The sequence below is a fragment of the Rattus rattus genome, chromosome 8 (genome assembly GCF_011064425.1).
Source record: "Rattus rattus isolate New Zealand chromosome 8, Rrattus_CSIRO_v1, whole genome shotgun sequence".
Lineage (NCBI taxonomy): Eukaryota > Metazoa > Chordata > Mammalia > Rodentia > Muridae > Rattus > Rattus rattus.
The window spans coordinates 111,760,069-111,777,860 of NC_046161.1; the positions used below are offsets into that span (position 1 = coordinate 111,760,069).

A 17,792-nucleotide genomic window follows, 5' to 3' on the forward strand; every position below is an offset into this window, starting at 1 on the left:
TACGTGTCACGAGGTGAAGGCAATAGTTAAACCTGAGCCACTGGTTCACCTTTCCTATCTCGCTCTCTCTTTATAACCCCATTAATTTTATTGCTTGGCTTTTGTATCTGTGATATAAAGGCTCTCCATGTTAGACTAATACACATACACACACTCAAATGTATTCACACACATATAAAACATGTTTATACACATAAATATGAATGATATGGGAGGAGCTACATATAATGTTTGTGTGTACATATATGAATGATGTGGGAGGTGCTATATATATAATGTTTATGTATACATATACACATACATATATGAATGATGTGGGGAGGTGCACATACCCTGTGCACATGAGGAGTTCAGAGGACAGCTTTTTTTTTTTAAGATTTTTATTTGTTTATTTTATATATGTGAGGACACTGTAGCTGTCTTCAGACACACCAGAAGAGGGCATCAGATCCCATTACAGATGGTTGTGAGCCACCATGTGGTTGCTGGGATTTGAACTCAGGACCAGAGGACAGCTTTGCAGAGTCAGTTCTCTCCTTCTGCCTTAACATGGGTTCCAGGGATCAATCAGGCCGTCGGGTTTGTCCACAGAGAACTTTACCCATTAAGCTACCCGTAACTCCCCTTTTGGGACAAGTCTCACTCTGTGGCCAGGCTAACCTAGAGTACAGCCATCCCATCTCAGACTCCCAAACCTGAGATGACAAGCATCGCAGGCCCCACCCTTGGCTGAGAGTGACCTTTTTATTTTCTCGTGTGTTTATTCTTCAGAGACAGGGTCTCATGTAGCCGAGATTGGCCTCATACTTGCCATGTAGACCTTGAGCTCCTGACCTTCCTGCCTCAACTTCCCCAGTTGCTGAGATCATAGACTGACACTACCCCTGGAGTCCCCTGGAGCCCAGCTGACTCTGGCCTTGGGTCAGCATCCCTAATTCCTCTCCTAACATGCATTCTGTGATCATCCAGTTTGGTCCAGGGATGCACTTGTTGCTGCCTAACCCTTGTTGGGCTGACCAGTCCACAACCCTAGCTCCTCCCAGCAGCTCCTGGCTGGGCACTTGTTCACTTAGGAACTACCGCAGGGAGCAGCTGATCGCCCTTTTGCCTTAACCGTGAACATTTACAAGGCTCTTCCTTGTGAGACGTTCCTACGATGTCTTCCCACAGCTTCTTTTGGTTGTTTATCCCCCACAGTAAGCCTGGGCATTCACAGAGACCCCACTGTTATCCCTGGCCTCTGAGGTCTCCATGAAGGGGGGAGAGGGATGAAGGGGGAGGGGAATCTGGGTGTTCACATGCTGGTTACCAGCTCCTTCACATTCGGTTCTCAAAGTCATCTGCATATTAGAATTGCCTGGGCAGGGAGTGCTGTATCTATTCTTAGAGATTCAGACTTCACTGGTCTGGTGTGGAGCCTCAGCACTGAGTATTTTAAGCTCCCTCCCTCATACGTGACCAAGATTGAGAGCCCGCCCACCTCCTCTCATCCCCTCCTCAGAGTCCAGGGAGCTACAGCTAGTTTGGGGACAAATAGTTCTCTCTTCTTGATCTGTCTCTACCTAAATGAAACATACGCATTGTGATAACCAAGGTTCTTCCTACTGCTATTTTGCTAAACGAACATAGTGTCTGTCTTAGCTTTGGTTTTACTGCTGTGAAAGGATACCATGACCAAGGCAACTCTTATAAGGACATTTAATTGGGGCTGGCTTACAGGTTCAGAGTTTCAGCCCATTACAAATGCTGCCATTCAGGGGGAACATGGCAGCATCCAGGCAGGCATGGTGCAGGAGGAGCTGAGAGTTCTATATCTTCATCTGAAGGCTGCTAGCAGAATACTGACTTCAGGTGGCTAGGAGGAGGGTCTTAGAGCCCATACCCATAGTGACACACCCACTCCAACAAGACAACATCTACTCCAACAAGGCCACACCTTTAATAGTGGGCCAAGCATATACTAACCATCACATTCCACTCCATATAGAAACTACAACAGTGTCAAACTGCCTTCTAAAACATCTATACTCATAGATCAGCGAGTCCCCAATCCTCATCCCAGTCCTTATCCAGGAAGCTTCTCTTTCGTAGTGGACAGCTATTAATACAGAAATCCACAGTTGGTCAGAGCGCACAGGATGAGAAGCCGTGGAAGACTCACCCCCCTCCCCACATAGCTCAGGAAACAGTGCAGAAGGGGGTGGAAAGATTGTAGGAGCTGGAGACTGGGGAGGAGTGGTGTGAAGCCGTGTCCCCTGGACACACCGGAGCCATTGCACGAGTGAGCTCACATTGGAGCCATTGCATGAGTGAGCTCACAGTAGCTGTGGTCTCTAGCACATGGTGTATGCAAGGTCCACACAGTCACCATTCCAGCATAGATGGAGGAAAGTTTGAGGCCTGTATACTTGCACACATGAGGATGATACTGGACGGAGTGGGCTATGAAAAGAAAGCATGAAGTTGGCGGGGTGGAGGAATGGGGTCATGATAAGGAAGGGTTGGAGAGGGATTGGGAGTTGATATGACCAAAATAATAGTCCACATGTGTGAAATGTATGAAGAATAAATAAAAGTGACATCCAAGTAATCCACAGTGAGATGAACGCCCGGAAGGGCCCAGCCTGCTGCACATTCTTCCTTTTCCCTTCAGTATGGAGTCGTCCTGGATGCTGGCTCTTCCAGAACCACTGTCTACGTGTATCAGTGGCCAGCAGAGAAGGAGAATAACACAGGAGTGGTCAGCCAAACCTTCAGATGTAGTGTGAAAGGTAAAGGAGGCAGGAGGCCTGGGCCGGGGGCAGGAGGAGGCCTGGGCTGGGGGCAGGAGGAGGCCTGGGCTGGGGGCAGGAGGCCTGGGCCGGGGGCAGGAGACTGTGAAGTACTGTGTGGCTGTCCATCTGTGGAGGCAGCTCTGTCCATTCCCTCCCATTCTGGCCCTCTGCCTTGGGGGATGTCTGGGCAGTGAATGGTGGAGATTTCCTCCTTCAGTGGTCTCCTAGGTGATGGTGGGAAACAGGAGTCACCCCTCCACACAGTGAGAGCAAAGAGTCAATATTTTCTTGAACAAATTCTCCAACATCCCAGTTTGCACAGGATGATGTGATAAAGCCAGGTAGTTCATGCTTGTAGGGTAGGCAGCCTTGTAGGAGAGGAACACACACACACATGTGCACACACAGATAGATGGACAGGCAGACAGACACACAGCCATTTATGGTGGCTTTCCCGTAGCAGCCAGAGCTTCAGACACTTACACGGAGAGGCAGAGACCGAGTCCCACCCAGGAGACGCTGGTAAAAGAAAACCCTGAGGGTCTAGGCCTCTGGGATGAGCTTGGGTTCACCAACCCTTGTGGCTGGCCACCATTCTGAGAAAACAGAAGACCGAATTAGTGCCAGAGGAGGAGCCACGTGTCCTCGAGGGTGTGACACTAAGCCAAACCCTCACTCTGTAATTTCGGCTGGAGTCTGTGGTCTCTGTTCCCTCAGAGTATTTGTGGATTCCTGAGGTGACACCCTTCCCAGAAAAGATGGTGTTCTGAGGGTTCCATGATCCATATTGTGCCTGAGTCACAGATGGCGTCCAGGATGCCAACAGCCCCTTCCACTGACAGACAGCTAGCATGTGAGGTTGCAAAGTGTGCCCAGGTGTGTCAATGGCAGCCAGAAGACCAACCTGGCTATCAGTCCTCAGGCACTACCCTCCAACTTGGGTTTGGGTTTTAATCTTTCTACTTCCTCCTCCTCCTCTTCCTCCTCCTTCTCTTCCTCCTCCTCCTCCTCTCCTCTTTCTCCTCTTTCTCTTCCTCCTCCTCCTCCTCTCCTCTTTCTCCTCTTCCTCCTCCTTCTCTTCCTCCTCCCCCTCCCCTTTCCCCTCCTCCTTCTTCTCTTCTTCCTTCTCCTCCTCCTTCCTCCTCATTCGTCCTCTTTCCTCCTCCTCCTCTTCCTTCTCCTTCCTCTTCTTCTTCCTCCTCTCCTCTTCCTCCTCTTCCTCCTCCTTCTCTTCCTCCTCTTTCCCTTCTCCTTCCCCTCCCCTTTCCCCTCCTCCTTCTCTTCCTCCTCTTTCCCTCCTCCTTCCCCTCCTCCTTCTCTTCCTCCTCCCCCTTCCTCTTCTTCCTCCTCCTCCTTCCTCCTCCTTCCTCCTCCTCCTTTCTCTCTCTCTCTCTCTCTCTCTCTCTTTCTTTTTCTCTTTCTCCCCTTAATAGAATCTCTTCATAGGATTTTTTTTTTTTTTTTTTTTTTTCGAGCTGGGGACCAAACCCAGGGCCTTGCGCTTGCTAGGCAAGCGCTCTACCACTGAGCTAAATCCCAACCCCTTGAATGAGTTCTGAAGATCACTAACACGTGTCATGTAAACAAATGGTGAACACCTTATCAACAGATCCATCTCCCACCCCTGACTTTTTATTTAAAAGTCTTTTTATTGTTGTTTGTTCCAAGGAGTGCTAGTGAGTTCTGACTGTTTGCTCTTCAGGCTCGGGAATCTCCAGCTATGAGAATAACCCCCAAGATGCCCCCAAAGCCTTTGAGGACTGCATGCTAAAGGTCAAGGAACAGGTCCCAAAGCATCTCCACGAATCCACCCGAGTTTACCTGGGGGCCACAGCTGGGATGCGATTGCTGAGGTAAGGGCTAAGGGCACAGAGGAACCCATGTGACCGACTGAAACAGCCAAGAGCATCATTTTGTTTGGGGGAGCAAACCCAAGAGAAGAAAGCCTATACTCTATGTAAGTTTAGGTTTTGATAGCTGGGAAATTTTTAGCCAGTATTTTAACACCATGGAAGACATACTTCTAAAATTGGGTTCCTTCTCCATGGTGATTTTACCAAGAAATGGAGAAAAGCTCTGACGTGACTTCTGATCGCTGGGTATCCTGTGCTTCCTTGGAGGGCAGTTATTGTTTTTGGCACCGGTAAAGAGTCAGCTAAAGTCTGTGGTAAGTTCAGGCCTTAGCCACCGAGGCTCTGCCCCTCTGCAGAATGTTTCAGAAATGTTTCAGAAACCTTTGTAAAATGATACAATGTCTGCTCCTCACCCTAGTCAAAGCTTCTAGAGTTTTTATGGAACAAACATCTCACTCCATCCACTCTGTTCCTGCTGAATTAGTAGACATGACGTTGATCCCGGGGACATTTAGGAAAAAAATACAAACCAAACTAAAAACGCATTTTTTATGTCTTTGGTCTCCCCCCTAGCCCCTCCGCACCCGGAGCTGAGGACCCAATGCAGGGCCTTGTGCTTGCTAGGCAAATGCTCTACCACTGAGCTAAATCCCCAAACCCATGTCTTTGTTTTGTTAAACAGAGTTTCACTCTATCTATTATTGCCTAGGCTGGCCTGCAGCTCACTATGTTGGCCAGGCTGTCCTTGAATTCGCAGTCATCCTCCTGCCTCTGCAGATTATAGGGGTCATCCACCATGCTAAGTTCAACCTCTTTTCTTGTTGTTATTTTTGTTGTTGTTTTGTGATGGGCATTGAACCTGGGCCTTGCATGCTCGGCAAGTACATCCCCAGCCTTCTCTGGCTTTTCCTCTCTTTTTTTTTTTTTTTTTTCAGAACTGGGGACTGAACCCAGGGCCTTGTGCTTGCTAGGCAAGCGCTCTCCCACTGAGCTAAATCCCCAACCCCTCTCTGGCTTTTCATTGTAGTGGTGTGTTGACTTTGAAATAGAATTTTAAAAGTCATTTCCGGGAGAAAAAACAGAAATGTAAATCTGTCCACAGTACAGGCTGCTGGGTGTTGGAAGGAACTCTGCTCCTGATCCCAGCAGGAGAAAACAGAAAGACCAGGCGTGTTAACACCATCATGGAAAGAACTCCAGAGCTGGATGGAGCCTTTCCTGGTGTTTCTTTATCCTTACGGTTGCCTGGGGCAACCAGGACCTTTCCTCCTTCCCTCACTACGCAAGCCGGCACTGGGCTTCCTTTTCCCACTAACAAAGGGATCTATCTATCTATCTATCTATCTATCTATCTATCTATCTATCTATCTTTTCTGAGACAGGGTTTTTCTATAGCCCTGGCTATTCCCGGGGCATACTCTATAGGTCAGGCTGGACCAGAATTCACAGAAATCCAACCATCTCTGTCTCCAGTTCTGGGATTAAAGGTGTGCACCACCTCCACCCAGCAATGTGAGATTTATCTAGAGCGGTGGCTGTCAATTCCTAATGCTGCTCAACCTTTGATACAGTTCCTCACGCTGCAGTGACCCCCGGACCATAAATTTATTCTCATTGCTGCTTCATAACTGTAATTTTGCTACTGTTATGAATCATAATATAAATATCTATGTTTTCCGATAGTCTTAGGTGACCCCTGTGAATGGGTTGTTCAACCCTGGTATTGGTCTTCAGGTTGAGAACTGCTGGTCTGTAGGGTAACATGACAGATAGGAGCTTTGGTGACACCGTGCCTGGGTGGCATGGTGATGCTATTCGATCAGGCTCTGAGGGTCAGATAAATGCTGGAGTTTGGCTGTCCAGGGACATGAGGACCCACATGTCCCTTCTTAGTACAACTCTCTCAAGGAATTAGAGGTTGAGCCCTCCCTCTTCCCGTCCCCTCCTAAGCTCATGTGTTTGACCAAATGAGGCTCCTCTCTGTGATGCCGCAGAGGCTGTAGGGTACTGCTGGGCCCTCTCCAGTCTTGTGTTCTCCACCGACCTGAGCTAGAGCAATACAGATAAGAAGTCTGATTACCCACCTCCTGGAGAATGGACCAGCTGGGGTTGGGAACAGTGATGGCTAACGGGGAAGCGAGGATGTTTCCTCAGTAAGGGGGTTGATGGGCAGGCGGCCGCCACACCTCTGTGCTCAGCCTCTTGTGTTCTGTGCCTTGCATAGGTTGCAGAATGAGACAGCAGCTCATGAAGTCCTTGAGAGCATCCAAAGCTACTTCAAGTCCCAGCCTTTTGATTTTAGGGGTGCTCAAATCATTTCTGGGCAAGAGGAAGGGGTGTATGGATGGATTACAGCCAACTATATAATGGGAAATTTCCTGGAGGTGTGTGGAAAGAAATGCACGGTTTCTAATCTCACCATTTACCCGGTCCCCGTGGGTGACAGCAGAGGTAGAGGTCCATGCTGAGGGGAAGCACTTGGAGACAGCAGCCGAGGAAGGGCATTGACATCCTGGACCACGTTGCTCATTCGTAAGAAATTTGGGGAGGATCTAAATTAAACACCAGGCTCTGGGATGTTTAGAAGGGCGGCTTAAAGATGGCCCTTCCAAGAGGCTCCGTGACTTTCCTGGAAATTACAGAGCCCTCAGTGCTTGTCCAGAGCCCCCAGAGAGAAGGCATCTTCTTCACGTTGCGTCCAAAGTCTCCTTACAGTCCGGTCCCTGCAGAGGACACTGAGACCACATCCCAGACTAGACCTTTGATCCCCAACGAGTATATTTTGAATTTTCAGATTAATTGGCATGATTAATATTTGAGTAATCTCACAGGAAAGTCCACCTGTCTAGCCTCCCCTGACCTTCAAGGCCTTACACTCAGTTATCAGGGGTCACATTTTCCTGCAGGGAGCTACTAGCGGGGCACCACACAACCCAGGCTCTCTCGGTTTTTTTTCTCATCTCCCTACCTGTCCCACTCCACGCACATGAGCTACATGCATTTGTTTTATCTCTCGGATCATTTTATAATCCCTAAAATAATAGTGAACTAACGCCGAGTGCAGCCACATCCCCCCTGCCTAGCAGGAGCAGCCCCGAGTGCAGCCGGGTCCCCCTGCCTAGCAGGAGCAGCCCTAGTGCAGCCGGGTCCCCCTGCCTAGCAGGAGCAGCCCTAGTGCAGCCGGGTCCCCCTGCCTAGCAGGAGCAGCCCCGAGTGCAGCCGGGTCCCCCTGCCTAGCAGGAGCAGCCCCGAGTGCAGCCGGGTCCCCCTGCCTAGCAGTAGCGGCTGGACCTTGGGTGGAGAGCCCCAGCAAGCAGAGAAGATGGTGTCCTTGGCTTTTCTTCTCACTTCCTTTCCCCGCTGTGCAGAAGAACCTGTGGCACATGTGGGTGCACCCGCACGGAGTAGACACCACAGGAGCCCTGGATTTGGGCGGAGCCTCCACCCAGATATCCTTTGTGTCGGAAGAGAAGATGGAGCCGAACGCCAGCGACACGGTGCAGGTGTCCTTGTACGGCTACACGTACACTCTCTACACGCACAGTTTCCAGTGCTACGGCCGGAACGAAGCAGAGAAAAAGTTCCTGGCGATGCTTCTGCAGGTACCGGGGTGGGAGGGTCTACGCCAGGGAGGAGGAGGAGGAGGTCTGCCTTGAGCGTCTATCCCCACTCCAGTCTGCAAAGTGGATAGAAATAACACCAGAGCCCCATGCAAACCTGGGGTCTCCTTCTCGCCCTCTCTTCCTGTCTCCCTTTCCTCTTCCACTTCCAGCAAATGGAAGTAAGAGAAACTAGGGAGGATCGGGCTGCAGTGATAACTTGGTGGGGAAAATGGCTGCTGCTCAAACTTAAGGGTGTGAGTTCGAGTCCCTAGACAGGCATGGCTAGGTGTATTGGTGCACGCCTTTAATCCGTGAGTTTGAGGTTAGCCTGGTCTACATAGTGAACTCCAAGCCAGCCAGCCAAGGCTATATAATGAGAAAAGGCCTAGCATGGGGATGCACACTGTGATGTAAGTGCAAGGGTGGAGGCAGGCAGAACCCCGGGGCCGCCCAGCCAATCTGTCCTACATGGAATCCCAGGCCGGTGAGAGAACCTGTCTCAAAAAACAAAGTGTGGCTGGGCCTGGTGTCGCATCGCATGCCTTTGGTCCCACACTTGGCAGGCAGAGGCAGGCAGATCTCTGTGAGTTCAAAGCCAGCTTGGCCGGTCTACAAATACCAGGATAGTCATTGCTACACAGAGAAACCCTGTCTCAAAAAAATTAAAAAAATAGAAAGAAAAAAGAAAGGAAGAGAAGGAGAAATATTTGTTGATCTTTTAGAAGACAAGGGTTCAGTTCCCAGCACCCACATGGTGGCTCACAACAACCTATAACTCCAGTTCCAGGGAATCTAATACCCTTTTCTGGCTGCTGAGAGCACCCAATTGCTCATAAGTGCATGTGTGCACATGCACACTCACACATGTGCGTGAGCACACACATACAGACATGCACACACACACAGACATGCACACACACACAGACATGTACACACACCGCACACACACACACACACAGAGACACACACACAGAGACATGCACACACACAAAACCACACAGACACACAAAACATGCACACATACAAACCACACAGACACACAAACATGCACACACACACACACACAGACATGCACACCACACACACACAGAGACACACACACAGAGACATGCACACTCAGACACACACACACACACACACACACACACACACACACACACACACACACAGACACACACACAGAGACACACACACACACAGAGACATGCACACACACATACACAGAGACACACACACAGACATGCACACACAAACCACACAGACACACAAACATGCACACACACACACACACAGACATGCACACTCTCACACACACACAGGGACGTGCACACACAGACATGCACACTCACATACACAAAGACACACACACACACATGCATACACAGAAATAAAATAAATATTAAAAAGGCTAGGTGGAGTAGCACATACTTTTGATCCCAGCATTTATGACGCAGAGGCAAGTAGGATCTCTATGAATGTGAGGCCAGTCCTGGTCTACATAGTGATTTAAAAGCAAGCCATGGCTACACGTGAGATCCAGGAACAACACCTGACATTGACCTCTGACCTCCACAGGTGTATACACACATTCACCTGCTCATACACACACACACACACACACACACACACACACACACACGTCCTCATGCTTAAGTAACAAGCACTTTACCAACTGAGCTATCTCCCCACCCCCCCAAATTATTTTAAAATAATGTTTTATGATTTTTATTATCAGTGTTTGATTTGTCCGCCTCTTTTATCATGTATATTCCAAGTCGCCTGAAACGTTCTTGGCAGGGCCGTGTGGAGTGCAAACCCCTTAGGATCCCTGCTCTCTCTGCAGGGCAGCAGGGCACAGCAGGGTGGTGGCTCTCAGCCTCTCCCTTGGCATCACAGGGTAGTGGTGGGGAGAATCTTCCAGAAGGAAAGTGCCCCATCTCACACCTCCCTGTCTGCCTCCAGAGCCCTTCTACAGACACCAACATCAGCAACCCCTGCTACCCTCACGGTTACAGCACCACCTTCACACTGGGCCACGTGTTTGGCAGCCTGTGCACGGAGAAGCAGAGGCCGAAGAGCTACAACCCCAGTGATACCGTCACCTTCACGGGAACTGGTGACCCCCAGCTGTGCAGGGAGAAGGTGGCTTCTGTGTTTGACTTCAGTGCTTGCCAAGAGCAAGATGCCTGCTCCTTTGATGGCATTTACCAGCCCAAGGTTCAAGGGCCATTTGTGGTAAGAGTCAAGACAGGTTGGCAGGAGGGGGTTGGGAGTGGGGCTCTGCACCCCGGGGGGTGCCTCTCTCCCACCCTGTTCCCTTCCTCTATCCTGCTTCTCGATATTCCCTCCCCAGGTAGCTCCGTAGCACACTCCTTTAGAGAACTCACTGTCTCTTTCCTGCTCACAGGCGTTTGCAGGATTCTATTACACAGCCAGTGCCCTAAACCTCTCTGGAAGCTTCTCCCTTACCTCCTTCAATGACAGCAGCTGGGACTTCTGCAGACACACTTGGAGCGAGGTCAGTATTAGAAAAGAGAGGGTGAGCATCAGGACAGACCAAACAACAGTGCTTAGTCCGTGTGTGTGTGTGTGTGTGTGTGTGTGTGTGTGTGTGTGTGTGCACATGCATGTGTATGTGTGTGCGCGCGCATGTGCATGCATATGTGCGTGTCAGCATATATGAGCTTATATATTTATGTATTTGTTTCTCTGTGTGTGTAAATGCATATGAGCATATATATTTATCTATTTATATCTGTATGTATGTGTATTTGTGTGTCTACTGGCTCTAGAGGCAGTGGGACCTGAGAGACTGGAGCCAATCAGTCAGACAGACTGAAGTCTCATGTGATAGCCAACTTTATTCAGAGCATCGGACAATTCAGACTCTCGAGAGTCATATGAGTAAAGTGTGCAGTCACAAGGACAAGCCTCCCATTCCATAGAGGCTATAAACAAAAAACCTGGCCAGTTGTAAGGAAAAATCCGAAGCAAAGTCACTCCTATCTGCTACACCTGGGAGTAGCACAGAACCACTCCAAGAACGGTTCTGCCTTTCTTGTCTTGTTTTCTTGGTGTCTTCTCACAAGCACTCAGAATTCTCCCCACACGACTCTGTTCTTGACCATATTCCAACACACATGTGTGAATGTATATGCAATGCATAAGTGAGCATGTATGTACACATAAGTGTATGTATGTATGTATGTATATGTGCATGTTGCGTGTTCAAGGTTAGCATGGGCTAGGTGAGACCCCAACTGAAGTGAACATGAAAGAGAAAAGGCTCGGTGGGTTGAAGCAGCACGTGGTGTAGATGGCTTTGTGACCTTCTGGATTCTGACGCAACACTGGGTAGGAGTCTCAGCTCTTGTGCAATTTCATTAATGTCGTTTTCATCTTGAAGTCGTGAGTGACTGGTTTTGAAACACCGCTGTCGCCCTTGGGCTCTCCCACACGCACATTTTGAGATTCTCCTGCCTGCTCCCCCTCTCAGGTGTCTTTGTCCCCTTTTCAGCTCCCGTCCCTGCTCCCCAGATTTGATGAGACGTATGCCCGGTCCTACTGCTTCTCAGCCCACTACATCTACCACTTGCTCATAAATGGATACAAATTCACTGAGGCGACTTGGCCTCAGATACGGTTTGAAAAAGAAGTAAGTCCAAACACGAAGAGTCTTCTCTTCTTCCTTTCCATAGAAAGGATTGTGGAAGAGAGGTTAAAGGTTGAAAGATGCTCTAATCTTGCTGGGCACCTGTTAGTGCCTCAGGAGAAGAGGTGATAGAATTTAAAGCAGTTGTTCCCAGAGTGCTGCAGATAAGAAGACTGAATTGAATAGATGGACGGTGAGGTTCCTGAGGGTGGGTCTGTCTGGGCTTGCTAGATGCCGGCCTTCAGCTCAGGGCTAGAGCCCAGTCAGTGCCAAAGAACTTTTTGGTGAGATCATGAAATACAAAATGTGTCTGAGATTTTTCATCCCCCCAAAACTGCAAGGTGAGCCTACATTTTTCTTTCTTTCTTTTCTTCCTTTCTTTTTCTTTTTTTTTTTTTTTTTTTTTTTTTTTTTTTTTTTTTTGAGACAGGTTGTCATTATGTAGATCAGGCTGGTCTGGAACTTACTGTGTAGCTCTGGTTGTCCTGAACCTCATTGTGTAGCCCAGGCTCGCCTGGACTTAATTGTGTAGCCCAGGCTGGCCCAGAGCTCACTATGTGAGTACAGGGATTAGAGATCCACCCACCCACCACCACTCATGGCTTATAATTTATAAAGAATAATTAAGTACTCCCCATGTTATACAAAAGACAATGTAAGATGCAGCCTTGAAGGTGTGAGGGGGTCACATTAGCACCTTTTTATTATGTAAGAATTTTCTCTTTGAAGGAGCCCAAGGTCACCATGTTTACAGACAAAATATAAAGATGGGGAGGGGCCTCTTGTCTGAGCAATAGATAGAGGATGGCAATAGATGATAGACAGACAGACAGATGATATAGATGGATGGATAGATAGATAGATGATAGATGAAGATAGACAACTGGAAAGAGAACAGACAGACAAATAAATTAGATACATGGATAGGTAGATGGTAGCTAGACAGACAGACAGACAGGCAGGCATTGCCTAGTGACTAAAGTGTTAAGGGAGCAGAAGGACAGCTGTTTCAGGCAGGACATCACCTTGGGAATCTGTCTGACCTGTACTGTGTTCCTCGGTTCCGAGAGGATGTTCTCCGGTCAGGAATAGCTTCAGTAAAGCCTGCAGGATGTCTGGAGCCATTCTGTTCAATTCCAGCCTTGGCAAAATTGAGTTAATCCAATCAATATCCTGAATTAAGCTTGGAGCTGTCTATTTTCATGTAAGTAGAATTGAGTCATCTAAGGGGGCAGTGTTCTCTGGAGGTGCAGACCGTTGGCCTGTGTGCTGAGCCCTGCTCTGCAAGAACAGTCGTTTGCCAAGCGCATCGGAAGAATGAAGACCGTCTGCACTGAGAATCAGTCTGTGAGGAGACATCTTTGGTTTGCATTTCCTTCCGGGAACTGGCCAGATGGCTTAGCTGATAAAAGCTCTTCCCGAAGAGCCAGGGGCAAGAGTCCCTCCCCAAACCCACGTTGGAGAAAGACAATTGACTTCTGTAAGCTGTCTTTGGACCACCACACAGGTGCTAAATAATGGAGATTGTTGGAGTAGGATATTAGAAGTCCAGAAGTCCAGACTCGTCAACAATGCCATCAGTCACAAGGCTTCTCCTGGGAGATGGCTCCATTTGTAAAATGTGTGTCTAGCATATACTCGACCCCAGGCAGAACCCTACTTCCCCAGCACCCCGCAAAAACAGGGAGTCCTGAGCTGAGTCTCACAGTGCACACCCCTGTAATTGATCCTAGCACTTGGGTGATAGGAGATGAGGAGTCTAAGGTCACCCAGGTGTGCTGTGTGTTCAGGCCAGCCTGGGAGATGAAACTCCCAGTTCCATTAGGAAGACAGGCTGGTCAGATTAGATTTGTAAGCCAGGCTGCCTCTCTGGCCATCACTTGGGGAAGTTGTAGCTAGAGAAGGGGAGTAGAGTGGGAGAGTTGGGGGGGGGTGTTGGAAAGGGATTCTGAGGAATACTGAATATCTGTAAATCCTGTGAGGAAATGTGCCTCCTGTGCTAGCCAGGTCTGGTGGCAAACACCTATAATCCCAGTACTCAGGAGGTAGAAGCAGGAAAATTGGGAGTTCAAGGTCATCCTCTGCTACTAGTAAATTTATGACCAGCCTGGGACCAGTATGGTTCTGTCTCATAATAATATACAAATTAATAGGCACAGTTAAATGAATAAGCAAAATTAAACAAGCAACCGACGTGTTTCATTTGTAAGAGAAATGTTTATGTTTTTAAGAGTTAGGATACAGACAGACTGAAAGTTAAAACAATAGTTTTCTTTTTTTTTTTTTTTTTTTGGTTTTTTTTTTTCGGAGCTGGGGACCGAACCCAGGGCCTTGTGCTTCCTCGGCAAGCGCCCCCCCCTGAGCTAAATCCCCAACCCCAATAGTTTTCTTTTATCAGGCAAAGGGCCAGTTAATGGCTCAGAGGAGAGAGGCCCTTGCCTCCAGGCCTGACTCTCTGAGTTCCACTGTAGGATCCTCAGTGGGAAGAAAGAACCTATACTCCTGAAAGAAGTTGTCTAATGATCTGTGCATGTATGCTGTGGACACACAAACATACACACAAACACACACTCAAACACACACACACACACAAATACACATAAAAACATCTACCCCACATACATACATACAAACACACAAACACACATACACACTCATACAATCACCCACACACACATAAACATACCCACACAAACACCCCCCACACCCATACACACAAATACAAAAACACTCCCCAAACACACTCACACACACACACACATGCACACACACAAACACTAACACCCACCCCCACAAACACACCCACACACACAAACACATGCACACACACACATGCACACACACAAACACTAACACCCACCCCCACAAACACCCCCCCACACATACACACGTAAAAGTGCAATCTGAATAAATAATCAAGCAAATGCTAACCGAGGTGCTAATATTTGCTATCTGGCTAAGCTATCTTGAAGAGCATTATTTGAAATTTAGAGTGCAGATCCTCCTAAGTTTGGTTCCCTATAAAGACTGCAAACCCAAACCTCGGAGATGCCTAAGAAAACAGCCTCGAAACTCGATAATCAAAAAGCAGACTGAAGGCCAGGCGTGCTGGCACACACCTTTAATCCCAGCCAGGGGCAGGTGGGTCTCTGAGTTCAAGGCCAGTCTGGCCTTCATAGTGAGTTCCAGGATAGAATTTACTTAATGACATCTTGTTTTAAAGGGGTGGGGGGAGGAAGGGAGGAAAAAAGTGGAGATGCACCTATCAGAAGAGAGCTTCCCATTAGGGCTGGCCCCCTATTCCTAGGAACCAGTCTTGGGTTGGATAAAAACCTTAAAAAAAAAATTTACCTATTCTATATAAATACACTGTAACTGTCTTCAGACACACCAGAAGAGGGCGTCAGATCCCATCACAGATGGCTGTGAGCCACCCTGTGGTTGCTGGGATTTGAACTCAGGACCTCTAGAAGAGCAGCTAGTGCTCTTAACCGCTGAGTGATCTCTTCAGCCTGGGTCAATGCCTTCTAACCCTTTCTTTAACCACAAACAGGCAGGTTCCCTGCACAACAGGAATGTTTTCACTGCTAGGACCGCGCTGTTTTAACCCTCCACTTCAACGGGCTTGTAGGGAACTCAGTTTCTCATTGTCTGTAGTACTGAAGGTGGAACCCCAATTCTTTGTGGCTGTGTTATAGTGTCAGAACATATGTCTTAGATCATAGTTCTTTTCCGGGGTGTCCTTGTGGGGCTGATGGTGGTATGGGATGGGACTAGCCTGTAGTTCTACCTCAGAACTGAGCCGTCCGCTCTCCTCCACAGGTGGGGAACAGCAGCATCGCCTGGTCCCTAGGCTACATGCTCAGCTTGACCAACCAGATCCCAGCTGGAAGTCCCCTGATCCATCTACCCATACAGCCGCCGGTGTTTATGGGAGTCCTGGCCTTCTTCACAGCTATCGCCTTGCTGTGCCTGGCATTTCTTTTCTATCTATGTTCAGCATTTAGGACAAAGGAGCGCTCTGAGAATGCCTTTGACCAAGCAGTGGATTCTGATTGAACCTTCCAAGCAGCACCTGGGGCCTGAGGCTGCCATAACTCACCAGAGTGACACCAGGCAGGGAGTGAAGTGGCTGCCACCAGGACCTGTCCCGTGGTTAAATGCCAAGATCACGTGCCTCTCAGCCACTGGTTCCTGCTGGAGCACCTCCTGGGAGTCCCTCAGCCACCCAGTGGGTGTTGCCTCTGCACCCTTCGTACCCGCTTGCTGATCCATTGGAAATCAAGGAGACACTGGCAGTTGGTGTCAGGGGCTTCACTCTGTCTCCTCCAGAGGACGTTGAGAATATAATTTAATTTGGAAGGATTGACCCAGGCTGGGTTTCCATTTTCTCTCCCTCCGTATTCCTCCTAGCAAGCTGCCCAGGAAGGCTCTGACTCAGACACTTCACCCTGTAGGTTTGACCTGTAGTTCCTTTGCAAGGCCTTCAAGTCTTTGAGTTGAGTGGGGCCCTATCTCAAGCCACTGATACTTTCTCTTAGCAATCTCGTAAGCACTAAGCTCCCTGACTGGTAGCTTGTAGCACTTAGCAGGGAAGATGATACCTTTTGAGACAGAGTTTCATGTAGCCCATTCACTCTGTAGCCAAGACCACTCACTAAGTAGCTCTTTTCCTGAGGGCTGGGATTATGGGTTGTGAGGTCCTGGGGGTGGAACCCCAGGGCTTCACGTATGCTAGGCAATTATTCGACCAGCCTGAGTCACATGCCCAGCCTAAGAAGACTCACAGCCCCAAGGACAGACGGCCCCTGTCATGTAGGCAGAACCTGAAGCACAAAGCCACACAGGAGTCCCTAAACTATTAGCTATTCTTATTTTGGAATGCCCACTTGGAGCTCTGGTCATGAGGTTGCTACTTGGAGTGTGTCATCCTTGTGTAACTGCCTCCCCGCTGTTCCCTCTTGTAAATCGCACCCAGTGGACTGCACCAGGGTGGAAGGTTGGGGGTGGATCTCATTGACCTGACAAAGGTCCTGCCCAAGGTGCCTTTGGGCTATAACCATGTCAGTGTGTGCTTTCTTCCCACCGCTCCCACAGGTATCCAGGATCCTGTCCAAAAACATCCCTACATTTCTTCCTGCATAGCTTCTTCCCAGATTGACTTTGGGGGAAGAGAAGGCAGTCTTGGGAATGTTTGCTTCCAAAGTGGGATGGGAAAGATCTTCAAGCCCAGTAGCTACAAGCGACAAATCAATGCTGTGCCTCAAGGCTGGTCGTTGGCTCCATATGGAATAAACTATTATTTTTATTTTGCAATATGTATCTGTTAACTTGAATTCAATGTCCTTTCTCCTAAGGACACAGGGTGGTATTTTTAGAAGGAGGAGTCTCACTGTGTAGCTTATAGCTCTGTCTCTGCCTCCTCAGGACTGGGATCCCAGGTTTTATTTATTTATAACTGACATGAATTCTGGGTCCCGAACTCAGGTCTTCAGCCTTGCATGCCTTTTACTGACTGACTGGGCCATAGCCCTAGCCTTTGTTTTGGTTTTGAGACAGGGTCTTGACACAGACTCACTGAAATGCATAAATCAGAAATAAAAATAGGGGTTGGAGAGACGGATCGTCAGGGAAGAGCAATGACTGCCCTTCTATGGGACCTGGGCTCAGGTCCCCACACCAGTGTGGTAGCTCATAGCCGTCTGTGGCTCTGGGGGATCTGATTCTTTCTTCTAGCCTTCTCCGGCACTGAATGCACGTGCTACACAGACAGACATGCAAGCAAAAGGCCCTTACACATAAAAGCTAATGAATAAATTTTAAATAAAAGTTAAATAAATCTTTTTTTTTAAAAAGTCAAATATCTTGATTTTACATGCCAATCTCTGACTCCTAGAAGCCCCACAGCTCC

General features: G+C 48.6%; 1 protein-coding gene across 1 annotated transcript in view; it reads left to right on the forward strand.

Annotated features, from left to right (window-relative positions):
- The window catches only part of Entpd3 (ectonucleoside triphosphate diphosphohydrolase 3), a 29,084-nt gene extending 11,883 nt beyond the window's left edge, over positions 1 to 17,201 (forward strand). Inside the window, exons 4-11 of the mRNA XM_032911167.1 lie at positions 2,654 to 2,771; positions 4,477 to 4,627; positions 6,852 to 7,011; positions 7,996 to 8,229; positions 10,192 to 10,464; positions 10,637 to 10,747; positions 11,747 to 11,884; positions 15,704 to 17,201. Coding sequence (XP_032767058.1) covers positions 2,654 to 2,771; positions 4,477 to 4,627; positions 6,852 to 7,011; positions 7,996 to 8,229; positions 10,192 to 10,464; positions 10,637 to 10,747; positions 11,747 to 11,884; positions 15,704 to 15,940 — 1,422 coding nt within the window. The 3' untranslated portion in view covers positions 15,941 to 17,201. The remainder of the gene's footprint in view (positions 1 to 2,653; positions 2,772 to 4,476; positions 4,628 to 6,851; positions 7,012 to 7,995; positions 8,230 to 10,191; positions 10,465 to 10,636; positions 10,748 to 11,746; positions 11,885 to 15,703) is intronic.
- Positions 17,202 to 17,792: the final 591 nt, after the last annotated feature.